The 22,025-nt window shown below is 42.9% G+C and overlaps 1 protein-coding gene across 1 annotated transcript; it reads left to right on the top strand.

Annotated features, from left to right (window-relative positions):
- Positions 1-1,517: 1,517 nt before the first annotated feature.
- On the top strand, positions 1,518-21,349 carry LOC114639393 (guanylate-binding protein 1-like). Its single transcript, XM_028788145.1, has 11 exons — positions 1,518-1,660; positions 7,435-7,640; positions 13,493-13,620; positions 14,336-14,445; positions 14,682-14,878; positions 15,598-15,840; positions 16,621-16,901; positions 18,634-18,846; positions 19,494-19,596; positions 19,811-20,004; positions 20,464-21,349. Exons 2-11 carry the CDS (start codon positions 7,451-7,453, stop codon positions 20,557-20,559), a joined length of 1,755 nt encoding a protein of 584 aa, XP_028643978.1. The 5' UTR covers positions 1,518-1,660; positions 7,435-7,450; the 3' UTR covers positions 20,560-21,349.
- The last annotated feature ends 676 nt before the right edge of the window (positions 21,350-22,025 follow it).

Below are 22,025 nucleotides of genomic sequence, written 5' to 3'. Positions count from 1 at the left end.
CTGGATGTGGTGGATCCACAGTGTAGCATCAGCTACCTTCGCAGCAGGAGGGTTGGAGAGAATTACCAATTGGATCCTTCTGCAGTCTGCTCCACTGCCCATGTGGACCCCTGCTTGAGCAGACAGTATCACCAGGTTACAATAAGGAGAGACTGAGGTGGGCTCTAAAGTCAGCTGGTTGTCTTCCATAGTCCAAGGAATAGCCTTCATGGAAACCTGGAGGGTCTCTAGCCACTTGAGAATGGGATGGTTAGACAGTTGCACCAACTGCTGGTCTCTGAGCCTGGGAAGCAGTGGGGGAGATCTCAAACATAATGTCATAAGGGGTAAATCTCTCTATAACGGGGTGCAGAGTATCCAAAGCAAAACAAATGAAGGAGGTCTACCCACCTTTTGCTGCACTCAAATGAACATTTGTTGGAGTTTCTTTCAATGTCTTGCTATTTTCATACCAGTGGAGAACTCTGAGGTCGACAAGCACAATGGAGTGTTTAATCTATGCCTAAACCTTTAGCTATTAACTGTGAGGTTTTGGTTATGAAAGCCAGGCCATTTTCAGAACCCTTCAGTAGGGGGAGTCCAAATCAAGGGACCAGCTCCTGGAGGGACTTTTTAAGCTGTTAGTTGAGCACTTTCAGTCCTGGTACACTATGCTTCTACCCCCCTCGAAAAGGAATCTGTAATACCTAGTAGACATGGCAGGCCAGAGCTTGGTGAAGTAAGTGTTTCCAGTGTTTACAGTAGCATTGGCCTCTTTTTGAGATCTCTTCCTAGGAAAGGGCTCTGTGTTTTGTATTTACTTGAGCATGAACCAGGCATCTGACTGAGGCATCCTAAGTCAGGCTGTTCAGTCTGGGTATAACATACCTTGGTCTGAGCAACTCAGAATGTTTTGTGGACCCCAGATAAATAGCCTGGCAAAGGTCAGTTAGCAGAGTGTATCCAACTGTTTCTGGGGGAAACAATCACTCCCTCTGCATCTAACTGAGGGCTTGAGATGTCCATTTTTTTCTTTTACATCCTCTGTTTCTTCTTGGTTGTGCCACAGTATCTCTCTGAGGCAATGCCAGGTCAATGTATATCCTGAGCATATCAATAGGCCCCACTGGTCTGAGGGCTTTCGTCAGGCAGTTCAGGTCAGCTGCCTGGTTACCACTTGACTCAGAGGAGTTTTTTTCTGATGTTCTTGGCAGTGAAGGCTAGCAATTTGTAGGGGAAGCCAAAAATCCTCTGGGGGAGGCAAGGTGACCTCTGTTTAATGTCCCATTCCCCAGTGGTGAGAAGCCCTCATACCTCTCATGGGCACGTGTGCTCAAAAGAGCATAGGCAGTGTCCTGTGTCTGCTGGTGCACTTTCCTTTTCCCCACCTGTGAGCCTGGGTCAGATTCTTCAGCTCTGCCCTCTGGGCTGAGAAACCTGGCTTGGGCCCAAATAGTTTTGGTTAAAGTGCCTACTTATAAACCTGGGCTTTGAGCAGTCATACTTGAACACCAGAAAGCTAGCAGCAGGTAAGAAGATAACAGGATTGAGGCTGGTGTGTTTCTTAAACTGGACTGGAGTGTAGTCATGGAGTAGGATCCGTAACAGAGTCACACAGGTAGTAGACACCCAGCATTCTGGTGTTCCCTGGAGAAGGGCTTCACCTCAGTCCTGGAGTGCTGTGAGTATTTGGTCCTGATCCTTCAGTGAATGAAGGTTTTTTGTTTGTTAGTTTGTGGTTTGTGTCTTTGTTTTGTTTTGTTTGTAGCTGTTGTTGTTTTGTTTTTGCTTTCTTTTCTTCAATTTGTTTCTTTCTTTGGTTCATTAGAGTCACAGTAGTTGCCACAGTTCTTGGACAAGTGAAAGATCTTGTGGGTATATGATCCAATCATTTGAATATGTATATCACAGAGCATGTCTATGGGCCACAATTTGTTCTAAAGCCCCTTTTATTATGTGTTTTCTATCATGGACAAAAGGATGAAAGTGGTTTGCGACATCTGGAATTGCTAGGGCTGGAGCTGAAGTCAGAAATCCTCTTATAGCCTGAAATATCTTCTGTCTTAACCAGACCAGGGGCTTAGTAAGCCTTCTTCCTTGCCCAGCAAACACAGCTATCCAGAGGCAGCTATGCCTAGCTGCACCAAGGAACCTGTCTCTTATCTTTGGAACTGGTGTTTGAAGGATGGCTGCAATCCTGCTCTGAGTCTGGCTCCTTTTGCCTCCTCTCAGCTGGTAGCCAAGATAGGTAGCCTGAGATACATACAATTCTTAGTGGATATTCTGTAGCCCAAGGACTGTGTAACTCTTGTAGTAGTCCCTTTGTGAGCATTTTATATTCTAATTTCCTGGAAAACCTCGGATGGGAGGACTGGAGGGCAATATTTGGACTTTCATCAAATAGGGTCAGAGAGATTTTTTTTTTTAAATCCTTTGGGCAATCTGGTTCTTGTAAGTTGCCAATGGTAACCCCTCTCTGGATCTGCCCACTTAAAAGCAGAGATGGGCTGATTTGCCTGTGCCAGCGGGAGGGTATAGAATATGTCTCTGTCTTCCGTGTTCAAGACAGTGTACACAGGTGGTTCTCTGGAGGAATCAGACTCATGAGAATCAGAGCTCTCAGTTTTCTTCCTTGGCAGGAATGCATGATCCAGGGAAACTGGCAGGGCACCATGGTGCCTTTCTCTCCCAGCTAGGCAATGTGGACTGCATTTCCCCTTTGTGTTTCTGGGGTCATTGGGTATTGTGTCTGCATCTCACCAGCAGAGGGGGCAGTTTCTTTCAGCTCATGTCTATGGTCGTGTCCTGATCAGATCTCTGTTGTTCAAAACCTTTTGAGCTCCCTCCAGCAACTGGGACATAGTTTTGCCTTTATTGTTCTAATTTTTAATCATGATTTTTTCAAATATCTGAAGCCTACTGGGTGACAGCTGTCTTTAATTCTTCTAAAAAGAACATAATGAAAGGGTTGACATTTGTTTTTGTCAGTGTTATACAGACAGAAAAGTGCATCTTGTCCAGCCTGCAATGTCAGGCAGCTCTACCCTTGATCAGTCCCAGGCACTTTTTCTTTGCCCCCCCACAGAGCAGTGAATTTTGAATTTTCCAAATATAAGGAACATTGGTTGAAAAACAAACAAACAAACACAAAAGTTATGAAAGAGGAAGGAGTGAGTCTCTCCCCTCCCCCTTTTTAACCTGGTGCTGCTTAGAGTAGGCCGGGAGCCTGGAGAACTATTTTTACCTTCTGGTGTGCATTCCACTTATAAGGCAGGGTACCCTGGGTTGGAGGCTCAGCCGCTATGTGACTTCACAGGAGAACCAGCAGAATCACGGACCCTGAGCAAGAGTAAAGCTGCAAGACAAGCAACAGCTCCAGAGTGGGACTTTTTGGGGTTTTGATTATTTGTTTCTATGGGTAATCTGCAAGAGCCTAGTGGATTAGGGTCTCCATCAGGAAGGACTACAGGTTTTTGGCCCTGGAGTGGAGTCTCACACAGCAAAAGCCATTGGTCAATCCAGAGAAACAGAACAGGATAAGAGGTATACAGGGAAACAGAACTGGCTGAGAAACAGGGGAACATTCTGATCTTCTTAAATGCTGTTTTGTATCTAACAGAGAAGAGTTCTTAGACATGGGTTAAGCCAATAGGAAGTCTGCATTAGCAAGCTACACATGATGTTCAGGATCCCAGTGTAGTTTGAACCTTTCTCGGGGTGAGCTTTTAAGCACAAAATCCATGTTCTTGTTTGGCATACTTCAGTTAACAAGAACACTAAACCAGGAGCAGAAATACAGAAGCCAGAAAGCAAGGTTCGTACATTAGGAGCTTTCACAGAGCTACGAACTTGGATGCAGTAGCTCTTTGTTTTTGTTTGGCTGGTGATACTGTCTCCCTGTTGTATTTTATGACCTGAATGGCATTTCCATCATGCAGTCAGTTGTCCTAAGATCTGGGGGCCTGTTACATTATTTTCAGAAAGTAGACTTTAAAAGGATTATACCTATTTTCCTGATCTATGGTTTTCCAAGCAGCCACAAACCCGAAAATTATTACATCTATTCTATATGGCTTAGACATGATTTTAAACACCAAGTGGGTTTGCATTACAAATAGATGGCTGTGCTCCGGAAAGCCTGATAAAACTCATTCACTGTCATAGCTGTCTGCAGCCTTTGTTCCATAGTTGATTCACTTTCATGGTCAAATTCTTTTCAGCTTCTCCGTCCTTCAACACAGTTCAAAGGTTTACAATGATTTTCTTCCTCCTTTCCTTCTTTTCTTTGTTTCTTTCGATATATTTTTTAAGACAATGCTTTTCTGGTAGTCCTGGCTATCCTGGAACTTGTCCTGTAGGGCAATCTGGCCTTAATCTCAGAGATCTGCCTGCCTCTGTCTCTTGAGTGCTGGGATAAGAGGCATGCTTCACCACTGTATGGAAATTACAGTGCTTTTCAGCATTTGCTCTCTTGTGGAAATCTAGAAAGTCTCACAGCATTACAGGAAGAAAGAAAAGTCACATGATAGATTGTGTCCATTGTCACTGAGAAGTAAGAGCATGTAAGAAGGGACCCGTGCTCTTGCTAGGTCTGGGAAAATCTACACAGGAAACATAGGGCCAGAAGCATGGACAGGAAAGAGATGATATTTTTGAGTGTTGATTCATTTTCTTTAGAACCACCATAACTAGAAAAGATGGTTCCTGGACACAAGCTGGGACATGGCAGATGATGAACCCCTGGGTGCTATTATACCCCTGACAGCCAGTCTCTAAATGTCACTGTTGGACTTGCTTTGACTTAGTGAATAGCAGATGTATGTGAGAAATGTACTGGGACTGTCTTCCTCTGTAATCACACTATCTCTGCTGATGAGCACAGTTAAATGACTATAGTCAGTGATAAAGCTGGGCTGACTCAGTCCTACTCCTACTAAGAGGACTGCCCATGGCTGGGATTCATGAGGGGAAACAAAATGAGATGCAGGGTGAACAGCCCCATGTCTGTGAAAGGACAAAGCAAGGAAACACTGTGTTGATGTGAAAACAAACAGGGGCTAAGAGCTAACATCTGCTGTAGAGCTCAGTATGAGTGACCAATGGGCCAGGAACACAAACTCAGCTCACCCCATGCACCATGTCCCAACTTGACAGGTTTCTTGAAGTTTCTGCAGCAACAGGGAAAAAGAAAGTCACAGATCAAGATACTTTCTAAATTCATGGGTGACATCATGGGGCAGGCCAATTATAGCAACATGCAGGAATTTGATCCAGGCAGAAGAAATGAATACAAAGGCAGCTAAGGATAGCCAGGAAAACTTGGCTCCAGAATTTACAACATTGCAGCTCTCCACAAGCACAGAAATTCTGATCACTTGGCCTTGTAGGTTCATTGACACAGCTGTGGCTATTTTCTGGAAACCTCAGTTCACAGCTGAATCCCAGAGAAAAGGAAAAACAAGGCAGTTGCCCCCACACCTCTGAGCTTGGTTGCCAAGTGAATTTCCTCCTTCAGCCATAAGATTGGCTCATTACTCATACCCACTTCTTTTTTTTTTAATCAGATATTTCATTTATTTATATTTCAAATGTTCCTGGTGTCTCCTCTGGAGACCCCCCATCCCATCCTCTCTGCCTCTGCTTCTATGAGCTTGCTCACCCACCCACCTACTCTAGCGAGAAGCACCTAAAGAAATATTCAACATCCTTAGTCATCAGGGAAATGCAAATCAAAGCAACCCTGAGATTCCACCTCACAGCAGTCAGAATGGCTAAGATCAAAAACTCAGGTGACAGCAGATGCTGGTGAGGATGTGGAGAAAGAGAAACACTCCTCCATTGCTGGTGGGATTGCAAGCTGGTACAATCACTCTGGAAATCAGTCTGGCAGTTCCTCAGAAAGTTGGACATAGTACTACCTGATGTCACAGCTATACCACTCCTAGGCATATACCCAAAAGATGCTCTAACATATAACAAGGACATGTGCTCCACTATGTTCATAGCAGCGTTGTTTATAATAGCCAGAAGATAGAAAGAGCCCACTTACTTCTTAACCTTCCCCTGCAAGATTCAAATGTCATAGTACCAAGATTTCTCTAGAAAATCCCCCTGCAGACAAGACTAAAGACAAGATCTGTTTATCTTAGCACCCATCTCCAGGCCCTCAGGAAGTTGTGCCTCCTTTCTAGAAATCAGAATCTGGGTCCAGGCTCCGTTCTCACTCACCATAGTTTTGTTTGATGAGTCTGTTCTGCCTGGTCAGCTCCTACCCCTCACACTCTGAGTGTCTCTCTTCTTCCTCTCTGCACTTCTCTGTCTTCTCTACAAATGGGAAAACAAAAAACAGAACACCAAAGGGATAAGAACAGGAAGTAATATCTTTGCACCACTGTAGCTGCCAGTGGCCATGGACGAACTGGATTTACCTGAAAGAGGGGCTGGAAATGAACAGGAGATGGAGAGGCAAGAAAAACATGGAGCCAAAACTAAGTTTTCTGATCAAGGCTCAAAGTTTAATATTCAGCACTGTTTATACAGTGGAAGCCCTCACCGAACCCACCCTTTGTTACAGCTGGATAATGTTGTAAAGCAGGTTCAACAGAACTTCGAAATTATTGCAGGAAGTTGCAAGTATAAACAAAGCAGCTAGCTTCACCTAGGTGTTAAGGTCCTGTGGCAAGCAAGGTATGTTCAGACTGCTCAAGGCTAGGAAGGGCACCCAGCACTTTCTCTCCAACAGTCAGGACAAGCTCTCTGAACTCTTGCTTTTTATATCAAAGTTGCTTTCTTCAATATCCAGTGTTTGTGTTGGGGAATGAAGACTCTCCCGGACTTTGATCTCATTTATTGATTATCTGTTTAAGTTTCAGGGAGCTTCTCTTATGGCACTATGTCCCTAGAAGAGTCACTGTCACATATGTTCATAAATTGTACAAAAATTACTCTGTTGTTTCGTGTTTGTTCCTTATCTGGAATGGCAAGAAAAATTATACTTATGCCCAGGACACGAGAATAACCACATGTATAGGTAGAATGAATATATTTTAAATCTCAAGAATTTGTTCATATCAAATATTAATTCCTGAGTGTGTTTCTTCATTTTAATTATAATAAATAAATATTTAATTGATTATATGCACATGCATCATAAAATAATCTCTCTAAATCATAGTTTGTTTTCAAATTTGATATCTATTGTAAAATCTTTAATATGAAAAGTAATCAATGCTGAAATATTTAAAGAATATTCCTGTTGTGAGAGCAATAAAATGTCACAATTACATCACAAAAATATTTGCAAATACTTTATGAAATTCTAAAACACTATATGTCATCTCTCAGCTATGCCTCTGATGTACAAAACAATGTGCTGTTGATTCAGAGTTTCATAACTCTACCTTCTGACTGAAAAGGGTTATTTCTAGTTAATCTTATCTGTCTGTTTATACACAGGGGACAGGCACTTGCCATGGCATCAGAGAACAACATGCCAAGCCCTATCTGCCTCATTGAGAATGTGAAAGGACAACTGACAGCTAACCAGAAAGCCCTGGAGATCCTGTCTGCCATCACACAGCCTGTGGTGGTGGTGGCCATTGTGGGGCTCTACCGCACAGGCAAATCCTACCTGATGAACAGGCTGGCTGGGAAGAGATCAGGTGAGTGTCACCAACAAGGCTGTGCTGTGCCCTGTGTGCACTCGCACTGTCTGCTAGCTGAATGAGAATGTGAAGAATTTAATCCTTTACTCACTGCTGTCCCTTGGGGTCCTTTGTGTTGTTGTCATAGCTGCTTTTTCTGTTTGCTTTCATTTTTGAGGCAAGGTCATGCTGTGTAGCTCAAGCAAGTATCTAGCTCAGTGTGTAGTCAGGCTGCACCCAAACCCATGATCCTCCTGTCTCAGCCTCCTGAGTGCTGCTTACATGTCTGCACCACCATATCTGTCTCTAAGTTTCCCTTCTAAAACCAGAAAGGGTTGCTTTCCTTGATGCAGAATGGAAGAAATTAATTGAATTTAATTTACATGGTAATTAGCTTAAAGGCATTGATACAATGTTCATGTACAAACAATGTTTTTTTGTGGTTCAAAACTCACAAAGGGCACGGGCGGAGTCGGGGGCACCAGTCGCTGCCTGGGGAGCCACAGTGTAGTCCCTGGTCCCTGGGGCTCAGCAGCGTGGCTCAGCTGATGGTTCGACCTTGCCAGCTCCACGTTGCCAAGTAGTCCTGGGAATCAGGGTTGCAGAGGAGAGAGGGAGCCCCAGGGATGTCTGTGACAGGGAGAGCAGGGACCCAGCATGCCTGGCGGCCACGGCTGAGTCCCCAGGGCAGCCCGCGAGGGCTCGGATGCACAGGACAGGGGCAGCCCGCAAAGGCGGTACACAGACTGCTGCTCCAGGGGAGAGAGCCCCGCAGGCGGCTGCAGCAGGGAGTGTGGGGAAGGCCTTCGGCTTGAGTTTCCCACTTACACAAGGAGTCCAGAATTCCAGGAGACACTTGGAATTGAAAATATGGACGTTTTATTGTCATGGTAGTTTTATCTGGATGGCGTATTCTCCCACAAAATGCCAGGAGGGCTTCCTTATATTGGAAAGAGGAGGGGCTTGGGAGATGAAAATTTAGATATCTATGTCCCGGCTTTAGGTAATTCATTAATATGTAAATCTTGAGGCAGAGACCTGTTCCGTGCCCTCTACCTGTGCCTTATATGACCCACTGTATGATAGGTCTCTGGGTTCTGGGGCATACCCAAACACCCCAGGATTTCTACAGCCCCACATCCCACCCTGTTTTCTTTCATAGAAGGAGGGGCATCTCTGAAGGTGTAGATTATAGGAGATATATGTAGGCCACATGTGGGGATGTTACTCCCATGTGACAAATGACTGTGGGCCTCTCTGTGAGAGTGACTGTGGAAGGATGAAGGTGAGATAGTGAGAGCCCTAGGAAAAGGTCGAATCATCTTCTGTCCCAGTGGTTTTCCAAACCAGGGTGCTGGGGTTTTAGAGCTCTTCTACCAAGCATCTGGCCTTACTCGTAGATCACTGCCCCACAACTCCCTCTCTTAGGAGAGGTGTCACTTGTAGTGAAAATTTTGGATGAGGAAGTCAAAAGAAAACACTACACAGGCCGGGAGGTGTAGCATAACCAAGCCAAAGGTAATGGGAATTAAGAGTTGGGTTGGGAAAGCAAGGAGTCGTTGAATCAATTAAATACATATTGTACAATCCGAGAGTAATGGCATCTGATTAATCTAAATAGGCATTATGATTTCCTCACTAACACATCACTTCAGCTATGTGACTTTGGCAAGAGTTCATCTGTGGCTGGAAGGTCTGGGTTTGTCTTCCATCTCAGCGTGTGTTTCTGTGTCTTAGCGAGCATCTCTGGGTCATCAGTCAGACGAGATGACTGGGAGAAGGCAGCCTGGCAGGTTCAAGGAGGTGGTGCTGTCTCTAAATATCAGTGTCAGCGTGTCTCTGGAGTCTGCAGTCTGACGAGATGTCTGGAGAGGAGGCTGCTTGGCATCTCAGGCAGGTTCCAGAAGATGGCATTGTCTCTCCTGGATCTGTGGGTATAATCACAGGGAAGCAGCATCTCCGGTAGCGAGATGTCTGGAAAGCCTGGATATCCAGCATTAAATTACTCCTGGAAAGCTGAAGGTGTTTGAGGAAATTTTAGTCCTGGAAGGTATCTTTGAGTCTGTTTTTGGATGGCTGAAGGAGAAAAACATTGTGTTACTAGTATCTGAAATAGGCATCCACAGTTTGTCTGTGAAAGGAAATTAGTTGTTAATTAAAAGCTGAAAGATGGTGATCAGCATGTTGATTTAACCTGTGGAAATAGATTTAGATGACTTTCAAACCTTGAAGAAATGTTAAAAAGTTGAAGAAAGTGCTGGGCATATATCACGTGTATTAGAGAGAAAAGGACATTTTTGGCTGAAAATTACAAAGGTTGTTGTTTTATAGGTTCCTGTTAGGGAAAAAAAGGAAGGATTTAAATAAAAGCAAGAAAATTTTGGGTTGAGAAGCACAAACATAACTGTAGGTATTCCTGTTTGGAAGGAAATTATTAATGAAGGGTTTAAGAGCAGTGGGAGAGGGGCCTGCTAGAAGCCAGGGCATTGTCCCCTTCTGTTTTTCTTAGAGAAAGAGAAGAAAGGCCAACTTTGAAGAACAGCTCAAAGCGAGAAACATAGGAACTTGATCTGAGCCATGGGAGGAAGACACCTAGAGGCAGGCATGGAGCCAGCAGCTTCTGGGAGAAGCTGGCAGGCAACTCTCAGTTCAGGCGCTTTTTGTGTGTGAGAAAGACAGAGGGGGAGGCGATAACCTCTGTTGGCAGGCAGCGCATGGGAGATTTCTGAGGGGAGGGTAAAGAATGGAGATTAAGGAGTCTCTGCCATCTTGTAGAGAACACGTGGAGAGAGAAACCTAGTCCTTTTGACCTAGGCAGGAGTTAGACTGTAGTTAACAATTAGAGGAAAGACATTAGCCAGGAACACGAGAAGGAGAGAGAGTGGAGGTGAAGGATGGATGGACAGAGATGTAACTAACGGTTTTCACAGGCACCAGCAGGGAGCGCTTTTGGAGCTGGCTCTGCACACATTGTCTACTGCTAGCAGGGGGAAATAATGATGGTCCGTGTATCTCCGGAGCACGGGCGTGGAGTTGTCCACTTCTCCTGTCTGGAGCAGATGTCTCAGGGAGGCAGAGATCACCGCAATGGACTCGGGCGGGAATGAAGTCAGCCAGATTTCAGTGGGCATGGGCACAAGGCTCTTGAATGTATAATCTCTGTTCTGGGCCCCAAACGCCACAGGTGGGGGAGCGCAGCAGGACAGAGACTGTGAGGGTGGGTGGGGTTGTGCTTGGACAGGCCAGCGTGCTGATATTGATCTCTATTCTGAGGGTCTATGGACACGCAGCAGAATAGAGGCAAGGGAGTGCACGCAACAGTGTGTGCTGAGGAAACAGGAGAATCTAGACGCCATGCCCTGTTGAGCAGCCCATTCACTCTTGAAGTCCCTGGGTGTCTGTGCCCCACGTTGTGCCAGCTGTGGTTCAAAACTCACGTGAGGCGCAGGCGGGGTCAGGGGCACCCACGAATCTCGGTCGCTGCCATCCCTGGGGAGCTGCGGTGTAGTCCGCAGTCCCTGGGGCTCAGCAGCGTGGCTCAGCTGATGGTTCGATCTTGACAGCGCGATGCAGCCGAGCAGTCCCAGGAACTGTGGTTGCAGAGGAGAACGGGACCCCTGCAGATGGCTGGGAGAGGGAGAACGGGGACCAAGCATGCCCAGTGGCCATGGCTGAGTCCCCAGGGCAGCCCACGAGGGCTCGGATGCACAGGACGGGGCAGCCCGAAAAGGCAGTAGATGAACTGCTGCTGCAGGGGAGAGAGCCCGGGGGCGGCTGCAGAAGGGAGTGTGGGGAAGGCTTTCCCTGGCACGAGTTTCCCACTTACACAAGGAGTCCAGAGTTCCAGGAGACACGTGGAATCAAGACATAGAAGTTTTATTGTCATGGCAGTTGTATCTGGATGGCGTGCTCTCCCACAAAATGCCAGGAGGGGCTTCCTCATATTTGAAAGAGGAGGGGCTTGGGAGATGAAAATTTAGATATCTACGTCCCAGCCTCTAGGTAATTCATTAATATGTAAGTCTTGAGACAGACCTGTTTCATGCACTCTACCTGTACCTTAAGTGACCAACTAACTACATGTTAGGTCTCTGGATTCTGGGGGCGTGGCCAAACACCCCAGGATTTCTACAGCCCCACAGGTTTTTACTGCTTAAAAAGTATATCTATGGTACATGTGTTAACTTTCTTATTATCATAAATTATATAAGATTATTCTTTATAGTTTATTTTAAGTATCCAGATCTTTGGCATTAAATAAATCAATGCATCTATGTATTTCCATCTCTACAACTGGCCCATTGCCCACTCCATCCCTCTATTCCACATGCTACATGAATGACTTTGACTGTCCTAGCAGTGTCACATACATGGACTCACACAAAATATAGGCTTTTCATTACTTGTTCTCCCATTTAACATGATTCCTTCAAGGTTTGTCACTGTGAGAACAAGACAGCAAAACAGTCTTCTGTTTTCAGGGACAATGGTCAGGTATGCCTAAACATTGTCTTATCCATTCACTGTGGAGAAGACAGTTGAGTAGCCTGAATGATGCTCATGTGAAGATGGCTATAGAGACACCTGTCAGAGCCCAGCCTTTCAGGTTTCTAGGTTGTGTTAGTCTCATCACTGATCAAATGCCTAATAGAAGCAATGTAAAGAAGAAGGGTGTATTCTGCTCAGAGTTCAGGGTCTATCAGTCCACTATGGCAGAGGAGACAGGGCTTTGGGGCTCTATGTGTACTGGTAGGAATTTGTGACATTTTTGTATCATGGATGACCAAGAAACAGACAGCACAGGTCCACAAGCAAGCCCAGTATTAACATTCTAAGGCCTTCCCTCTGCCAGGCAAATCCTACCTCCTAATGCATCCATCTCTCCCAAAACAGTGGAACTAACTGGGACCAAGGTTCAAATACATGGTCCTGTGGTGAATATTTTATATGCAATACAAAGCATTCTGCTCCTGGATCCTAAATCACTGGCTCCATTTTCAATAGTTCTTTTAGTTTTATAGTGCTACTAGTATAAAAAATTCTAAGTCACATTTCAGATTCAAGACAACTTGTGATATACAATGTCACATAATAAACATTCCCATTTCCAGTGTTCAGGAGGATGGGAAGGGAAGAACACTCCATAACAAGACTGAACCCCAGCAGGGCAAACCCCAGATGCTATAGCTCTACATGCAGAATACAAAGCATATGGGGTCTTCTATACTCTATTATCTGCAGACCCTGCCTCTAGGATACTGCTATTTAAAGGGTACAAGGTATTTCTCTGGGGTCAGGGGCACTCACTGACTCCAGCTTTCCTCAGGTGGCATCCATCAGTCCTGGCATCTCTAACAACCCATGGTCTCCATGGTTATATCTGCTTTTTTATCACAGCCTCACACACAGCCAGCTCATCAGTGTCCATCTAAAAGACTGACCCTGCTACACATTCCTTTTGGAACATTGGTACAAATCTGGAGGCCTTGTGACTGTTGCATTCTGCATATCTGAAAATGAATTTCTGTTATATCAGTGCTAGTTTTGGTTTCAACTAATTCTTCTGACTTGCTTGCATTGATTTTTCAAGAAAGAGTCATTTGTTTTAAATTCACATGTGTGAATATTCTGTCTGTGTACTATGTGCATACCTGGCACTCATCGCTGTTAGACAAAAGCATAAGTTTCTCTAAAACTGGTATTCTATAGTTGTCATCTGCTCTGTAGATGCTGAGAATTGAATTGTAATCTTCTTAAAGATCAGCAAGCACACTTAAACACTTTCTACTAAAAATATGTTAATTTTATTATTACTTTCTGAAAGCCTTGATGATAAGTATCTAACCCCTCCTTATATCTCTGGTTTTCAGGTTTCTCTGTGGGCTCCACTGTGCAGTCTGAAACCAAGGGCATCTGGATGTGGTGTGTGCCTCATCCCAAGAAGCTTGATCACACCTTAGTTCTACTTGACACTGAGGGCTTGGGAGATGTGGAGAAAGTAAGAATGGATTTCCATTTGTAATTCAGCCTTAACCTCTGAATGCATTATACTGTTGTCTATGCTGTTTTAAAATCTTTTATTATTGTTTGTTTGTGTGTGTGTGTGTGTGTGTGTGTGTGTGTGTGTGTTTGCATGTACCTACGTGTGCATGCTTGTGCACATGTAAATGTGTGAGTGAGTTCATCACAAGTACCATGTTGCATGAGCTACACTGCACATGTCGAGTTAACAGGACAATATGTGGGATCAGTTCTATTTTCCCCTATGTGGGTTCTGGAAATTGAATGCAGGCTGTAAAGTGTGTAGTTTTTCAGTAAGAGTTTGAACCTCACCATTCCCTCCTAATCATTCATACTTACATGACATATGGTCATGGTTAGCCAACAATAAGGAGGGGAACTATCACAAGACTGGATTGTATAACAGCAAAATGGTATTCTGCAGAATTAAAACACGATAAACAGCTCTTGTGAGAGTCATTACAAATGAATCCACAAACTAAGAGAACAATCACCCTGCAAGTGCTCTGGACAGCAGCTGTAGGTTTTTGCTGTTTCTATTGTTTGGTTTTCTACCTTGCATAGGTTACAAAGGTTTCAATTTTTAAGACTAATATGCCCTCTCATGAAGTGTGCATAGTTTACCACTGCTGATTTGGAAAGTGATATAAGAACAAGACATAATCTCAACTCACATGTGTGCTGACTTCCAGGGTGACAACCAGAATGACTGTTGGATCTTTGCCCTGGCTATACTACTAAGCAGCACCTTTGTGTACAATAGCATGGGAGCCATCAACCAGCAGGTCATGGACCAGCTGCAGTATCCTTCCTATAGTTCAGACCTACCTTCATGACTCTAGATTTTACCTAATGCAATATAAAATGATAATAACACACATATATGTAGCAGTCAGTGTTCACACTCAAGTTAGGGGTGAAGCAAATGAAGACTTTGGTCAACATTTGGAAAGATGTGGAATTACTGTGGCATTGGGTACCTGGAGCTTTGGGTGGTGCTCAGGTTGTTTTGGTGGCCTTCCTTAATTATCTAATCAGCTATGTGACAGAGATGACACACAGAATCAGAACAAGATGCTCCCCTAAGGATCATGATTTAGAGGACTCAGATGAGTATGTGAGCTTCTTCCCAGACTTTGTGTGGAGTCTGAGGGACTTCTCTCTTGAGCTGAAAATACATGGGCAGCCTATCTCAGCAGATGAATATTTAGAGAATTCCCTGAAGCTTCTTAAAGGTAAGAGACATACAACTGGTAAATGAGGATAAAAACAAAACAAAACAAAACTGAAAGTTCAGGTTCTTCTGTCTATATTTTTCTTATACCTGGAGTTCTTATTTCTTCTAGCTGACTATACATAGAAATTAGTGTTTAATGTATGATTTGTCAGATTGAGATAAGGATTTCTCTTATTTATTTGTCTTTCAGTTTCCATTACAGAGATTAATTAAGATTAATTAAGTTTCCAATACAAAGATTGACTACTCTGCTTTAAAATTAAGATATATTTGAAAAAAATAGAGTAAAGTGTTACATTCCCCAACTACTGGAATACTGTGGCCCCCAGACATGATGGGTTGTCAGTAATCTATGGAAATCAAATGATGCTGTCCTCATGGGTCTGCATGTTGTCTGTGCAAACAGTCCACCTACTCTAAGTGGGTTGAATCCTTAAAAGCCACCTTTCCTGATAAAATTACCAGTATTTATAATGCCTTTTCCAAAAAAAAAAGTTGAAGTAGAAAACACTGACCAACCCCACACATTCCTATTCTCTCTTCTTGTTGTGTGTTTTCAGGGTCTCACTCACTATGTGATCCAGGCTGGCCTCAACTTATAATTCTTCTGCCTAAGTTTTGAGCAGTCCAGGATTGCAAACATTCACATGATTGAATTTAAAACATATATTCAGCTCACACATCATAGCTTAAAATCCTGTTTTTCACTCCATCTAGGTACTGGACAAAATGAAAAAGATCTAAATCTGCCTCGAATCTGTATCCGTAAATTCTTCCCAACTAAGAAATGCTTTGTCTTTGAGCGCCCTGCACTCGGGAAGAAGCTTAACCAGCTGGAATCACTGCAGGACCAAGACCTGGACCCTGACTTCGTGGAACAAGTGGCAGAGTTCTGTTCCTATGTGTTCAGGTCTTCCAAGGTTAAAACCATTTCAGGAGGCCTCAGGGTCAACGGACGACGTGAGTCCTTTCCCAGTCTGTCTGCTCACTGTATAGGCCACACTATCAGGAGACAGCCCTGACCTACTTCAGCTTTGAAGAAACATTAAACTATCACCACTGCCCTGCTAAACTGCACATGTAACCAGAATTTATAATCAATTTGTCTGTCAGATTGTCTTGCTGGAAAAGATAAAAGAATGCAAAAAAAAAAAAGAACTTAAGAAAACTTAACTCACCTGCGTACACTGGACTTATGTAGGCTAATAAGATAGTCACTAAACAAGTATAGCTCTAAATGTTAAAATAAGTCCAATAAGATGTACATGGAGCTGATCATTGTCAAGTTAGCACACACAGAACATTTTTTTTGGTAATTCTATTTATTCTAATCAACCTGACAGAGAGTTTATGACAATGTTTTGTTCCCAAATGGGAATGAAATACTTAATACGGACAGTGTTGGTGACACAGACAGGCATGATGGAGGCATGGAGCCTGTTGTCATAGTGCTTGTGTAAAAATGGATGCAAGCATTCCATAGACATGGGCCTGTGTAACCTCTATCCAGCATTCTTAGCCTTTGGGGTTGCAGGAACCTCATGAGAGGATCTTGCTAAGAGGAAAGTCTAAGTCCATCACTATGAGAGAGAGGCTGGGATGCTTCCATTTGTCATTCTTCCATGATGCTAAGGACACTGATGCTTTATGACATCAATGACTGACATACCTAGAATTTCACAGAATAGACTTGTCTTCATCCATCTGCAGCAAACATTGTTATGTGTTTCCTGGTTGTAGGACTAAAGAGTTTGGTGACAACCTATGTCGATGCCATCAGCAGTGGGTCTATACCCTGCATGGAGAGTGCTGTCCTGGCTTTGGCCCAGATAGAGAATTCAGCTGCAATGCAAAGGGCCATTGCTCACTATGACGAGCAGATGGGTCAGAGTGTGAAGCTCCCCACAGAGACGCTCCAGAAGCTGCTGGACATGCACAGGACCTATGAGAAAGAAGCCACCAAGATCTTCATCGAAAATTCCTTCAAAGATGATAATCAAGTGTTCCTAACAAAATTGGAGGTAATTTTTTCTCAAGTTTTCTGAATGTAGATTTAGAAAAGAAATGAAACTAGTGTCTGTAATTAGTCAATTGCTACTAGATTTTGAAGTAGTAACAAATACCTATTAATAATAAATACAAAAATGAATTACAATAGACTCAAAGCTCTGAAACATTTCTGCTGTCATGAATAAGATAATAATACCACCATTCAAGGAATTAAAGACAGTGAAGTAATTAGTGTGTCTGATCACATTGTATGCCCAGTGTCAGCAGACTGTTGTAATATTCAAGCCAATAACAAATTAACATTGAGCCATGTTTATTCCTTGTGTCATCTTTTTATTTATTTTTCTTAAATCAAATCATAATTTTTACTTATTCACACAGGGGTTATAAACACAAAAAGGCAAGATGTGGGGAAGGGGATGACACTGGAGTGTGGGTGTTCAGGGGGAGTACAGATATCTTTCAGGCCAGGGTATTGCCTGGGTAAATGTTCAGGGGATAGGTCACTATGACTCTGTCTATGATTCACTTGTCCTTATCTAAGTTGGTATTATCTGCCAAGGATACCTATTTACAAGGTCTATGACTACTCAGGCTGGTAAATTTCCACAAAAGCTGCCTGTTTACAATAGCGTATAGCCCTCTGTTTCAATGCTTTTCCACAGAGACCCAAGACTTGATGTTAGTATACATGTATGACAGGCCTATTGCTGATTTTAGGCCTATGACTGATTTTAGGCCTTCAGTGTATAAGCAGGGCTGTCCCTGACATCTCCTCCCTTCTCTAAGTGTAGAAGGGCTGTGGCAATTCTAATCTTGGGAAGGCGGGGATAGAGGCCTGACCTCAAGTAATTGAAGGGGACCTTGTAATGGCTCCGGACCCCTGTGGTTGTCCAGTGAGACATGAGGGCCATACCCATCCCAATATCTTTTTCCTGGAGAAGGGATACTTTTGACATCAACCCCTATGCAGTGAGGCTTGTCCCTCAGGGAACCCAGAGAGATATTTTTAACTTTTATTTATATTCCCTTGCAGTGCTTAGCCTTGTAGCCTAAGCAAGAATTCAGATCGCCTGTCAGAGGGGGTTCTGGGTGGTCCCTCTCTGCTTAAAAAGAACATGAAAAAGGTCAGAGAAGGTGCTGAGAAAAGACAGAGAGAAAAAGAGAAAGATGAGAGCTGGTACAAGAATTGGCTTTCAACCTCTCCATGGTTGTCAACCCTACTTCCTCCCATCTTGGGACTATTAACTGGATTATTTTTGCTTATTTCTTTTAGTCTCTGGGACTTAAATAGACTGAATAACTTTGTGAACAACAGATAAATAATTTGGTAGCACAACTTATTCAGATACATTATCATAAGTTAGCTAAGGAGGACTATGAGACTCAAAATGAGGTTGTTACTCTATCCAAGGTGTTCCCAAAACACATCTCCACTCAACCTAAAAGAGGGGACTTCCACTCCTTGTGTCATCTTTACCCAATCTTAAAATGTAGTATATGTCTAAAGGTGTAAATCTCTGCTCTGAACTTCACTATCAAGGAGCAAGAATTACATCAGTAAAAGCTGGCATCTGAGGCAAAGATCTAGTTAGAGTCAGTGCTCATACGACTTTATTTGTTTTGCATTTGATTTGGTTTTGTGTTTTCTATTTGCTTTTCTTTTAAGGAATGCTCTACAAAATTCTAAACTCTGGCTTTCTTTTTCTTATTATTTTTTTCTTTACCTTTTTTTCCCTAAAGATGAAATTAGAACAAGAGCAAAAGGAATTCTGTAAGAAGAATCAAGAAGCATCCTCAGATCGATGCTCAGCTCTGCTTCGGGATATTTTCGGTCCACTAGAGGAAGATGTGAAGCAGGGTGTTTTTTACAAACCACGTGGTTACTGTCTTTTTAACCAGAAGATACAGGAGTTAAAGAAAAAGTACTATGAAGAACCTGGGAAGGGGGTGCAGGTAACTATGGTTATGTATCTCCTGGGAAGTTCCTTACCACCAGACTGCATGGTCTCCAAGCATCACTGGGGAACTACAGGAATATGCGCTTTGTGTATGACATATGTGAAGATTATCATACTGAATATGTCCTGCTCACCTATTAGATACAGTTAACAACTGAGTTCAAACTGATCACATTAACCACCAGTGTGACCGTCACCCTCCATTTCAGCTACACTCTTTATGTTGCAAAGGACTCAATGACAACCCCTTAAACAAAATTTATAATTGATCAGTTTGGTCTTCACAGTACCTTTAAATAATATTATCTGATGTCTCTCTGTCTATCATCTTTCCCAACTCCACTCTTCCTTCCTCTCTCATTCACTCTGATCTATTTGTTCTCCATGAGGGATTACTTCTTCAGCAAACTTACACATCTATGACCATAGTACAGGTAACTCCAAAATTAGAACCCTCTGTCTAAAAAAACAGTCTTTGTTTTCTAACAGAGGCCTCCAATAACAGGCATTCCTTCCTGAGGTCCAGCCTAGACTGTGTGCTTGCTTCTGGGATTGACATCATTAGAGGAAAGGTCAGTAGGGAAGAAGGTACAAAAGTTTGTATCATTCTTCCTGTTAACTTTATGTTCCCTGTGCTCAAAGGCTGAAGAAGCTCTCAAAAACTATTTTCAGTCAAAAGAGGATATAATAGATGCAATTCTACGGGCAGACCAAGCTATGACAGAAAGGGAAAAGGAGATTGAAGGTGAGACACATGTTAGGGACTGTGTGCCTTCCAAAGCCATGAAAAGTTTAAATAACCTGTAATCCTGGGACCCTAAACTACAGCTAAAAGAATAAAGCTGCATCTTACTGGCTGGCGTCAGACCTGGGTATCACTATGAATTCAGCAGTAACAATGAAGTCTTAGAGAAAGAGTAGGACAGCATTTATACCTTCTTTCTTGCTTTCCTTCACAGTGGAGCGTGTGAAAGCTGAAGCTGCAGAGAATGCCTCAAAACTGCTGGAGAAAATGCGAAAGAAGAATGAGCAGTTTATGGAACAGAAGGAGCAGAGATATCAGGAGCACATAAAACAGTTGACTGAGAAGATGGAGAAGGAACGGGCACACATGGAGGAGGAGTTTCAGAGGGCCCTTGAGCACAAATCTCAGGTATTATGATTGTAGCATCATCTATACTCTCTTCATTAAAAAAGAAAATTAAGCATGCATGTGTGTGTGTGTGTGTGTGTGTGTGTGTGTGTGTGTGTCCGTGTCTGTGTCTGTTTCTGTGTGTAATTGTTTGTATGCATCCAGTATTTCTAGAGACCCAATGAGGGAGTTAGATGCCCTGGTGCTAAAGTTACACGTGTTTGTGAGCCACAGACATGGATGCTTGGAACTCAATTAGACAGTAGCTTCCTTTCACCAATGGAACTGTTTCTTAGCTAAAGGGACCCCTAAACACTAAAATTTAATCATAAATAAAAGCAGGTCAAATTTATAATAAAAATTAAGGTCCAAAGAAATGTTAAGAAATTAAATAATCAAAATTAACTAGTATGGAAACTGCATAGAACACAGGAATCGACCCCTTGCAATGGTTCATTTTCTTTTCCTGTCACTTTTTAGGAAGAGAAGAAAATCCAGCAGGAGTATGAAAGACTTGAAGAAGAGAATAAGCATCTCCGGGAGAAGGAAGCCAGTCCCAAATGCATCATAAGCTAAAGGCCTGACAAACAGCGCTGTCCAGCCACCCAAAGCAGAACTGAACAGCATGTAGAATTGGGAACAAGCAGCACCCTACTTGATAATAATTGGTTCTGGCATCAGAAAACTAAAAGTCAGGAAAGACACTCAGGGCAATTGTTGAAATCGTGTTTATCTTCCTTAAGACTGTGTGCAGAGGACATCACTGACTCTCTACCATGGTAGAGGGATCAACAGACTACTCAGAAGAAAGTCACTTTTCCAAATAATTGTCTCCAGGGAACAAATGGACCCTGAACACATTCTTAAATCTTGGTGCATGGTTAGAAAACAAGTTATCTAGGGGTGTGATTGGTCTGAAGGACAGGACTAGACAGCTTCATTTCTTACAATGTAAAGTTGTAGGATTCACTGCACTGTGAATCAAGACACCTGCATGGACACCTAGGATCCCAATATATAATATCCACAAGATGGGAGAGAACCATTAGCATGACAAGAAGCTGAAGCACAAATGGATGGGCTGAAGATGCAATTGTTTCCGTTCACATAGGTTAAAACTGTAATGGATTCTTTCCAAATTGAACAGTTGGCACTGGCTTACATAGTAGTGAAATGCTCAAGCACAATGTAGAGCAGTAACTTGAAAGACAGACTTTAAAGGATGATGGGTAATCTGTTAGATATTAAAAGTACTTTAGTGATTTATTTGTAACCATAAACTCACACTTGTATTTCCCTATTATTAGCATCTGTAGTTGAAATCCGTTTGATTTTTCCCTAGGCAGAATAAAGGCTCTTGTTCCCACGTTTTGACCAATTCTTAGTACTTTTGAGTATATATAAATGATATTCCAACAGCCAAATGGTTAACGTCTTGGCAAGTGGTTAACGTCTTTTAAAAGGACTGAGAACTTTTAGGGGGCAAGGAACAGTGGACAAAATGCTTTGCAATCATCAGGACCTAAATTCAGATCCTTGCATCCATGTAACTAAGCACACATTGTGTGGTACATCTGTAACCTAGCCCTGAAGGTGGAGTAAGGATAGACAGCAGGATTCATGAGACTTACTAGTCAGCAAGCCTCGGCAACAAATAAGCACTGGTTTCTCTGAAGACACTCTCTCAAAAATAATGTAGAGAGCAATTGAGAACAGAGTCATATTGTCTACTGGAAGTTGATACGACCACAGATAACCATATGAAGCAAGTTAAATAGGTCTCAGAAGGACAAATATGTGTTTTCTTTAACATATAGCTTCTAGCTGCATATAGTCACATAAAAGTATCTATGTATATTTAACAAAAAGTCATACTGAAACTATCTAAGGAAACGGAAGAGACTGACAGGACAGAGGCATGAAGAGGGGTGTAGGAGCAAGGGGTAAAAAGACATGCTTATATAAATATATCCTTTTACAACACAGTACCATGCATAATGAATATACACAATGAAAATTACAAAAATAATTCATTTTTAGAT

This window comes from Grammomys surdaster, unplaced genomic scaffold, assembly GCF_004785775.1.
Source record: "Grammomys surdaster isolate TR1022 unplaced genomic scaffold, NIH_TR_1.0 125702, whole genome shotgun sequence".
In the NCBI taxonomy this organism is placed as follows: Eukaryota; Metazoa; Chordata; class Mammalia; order Rodentia; family Muridae; genus Grammomys; species Grammomys surdaster.
The sequence above is the reverse complement of the archived record's forward strand: the minus strand, read 5'-3'. Positions and strand labels throughout refer to the sequence as shown.

What these genes read in the sequence shown, in the direction of transcription:
- LOC114639393 (XM_028788145.1), top strand. Translation starts at nt 7,451, where the DNA reads ATGGCATCAGAGAACAACATGCCAAGCCCTATCTGCCTCATTGAGAAT. An exon ending in GCTGGCTGGGAAGAGATCAG is followed by an intron (nt 7,641 to 13,492) that starts GTGAGTGTCACC and finishes TCTGGTTTTCAG; the next exon opens with GTTTCTCTGTGGGCTCCACT. An exon ending in CCTCAGGGTCAACGGACGAC is followed by an intron (nt 15,841 to 16,620) that starts GTGAGTCCTTTC and finishes TCCTGGTTGTAG; the next exon opens with GACTAAAGAGTTTGGTGACA.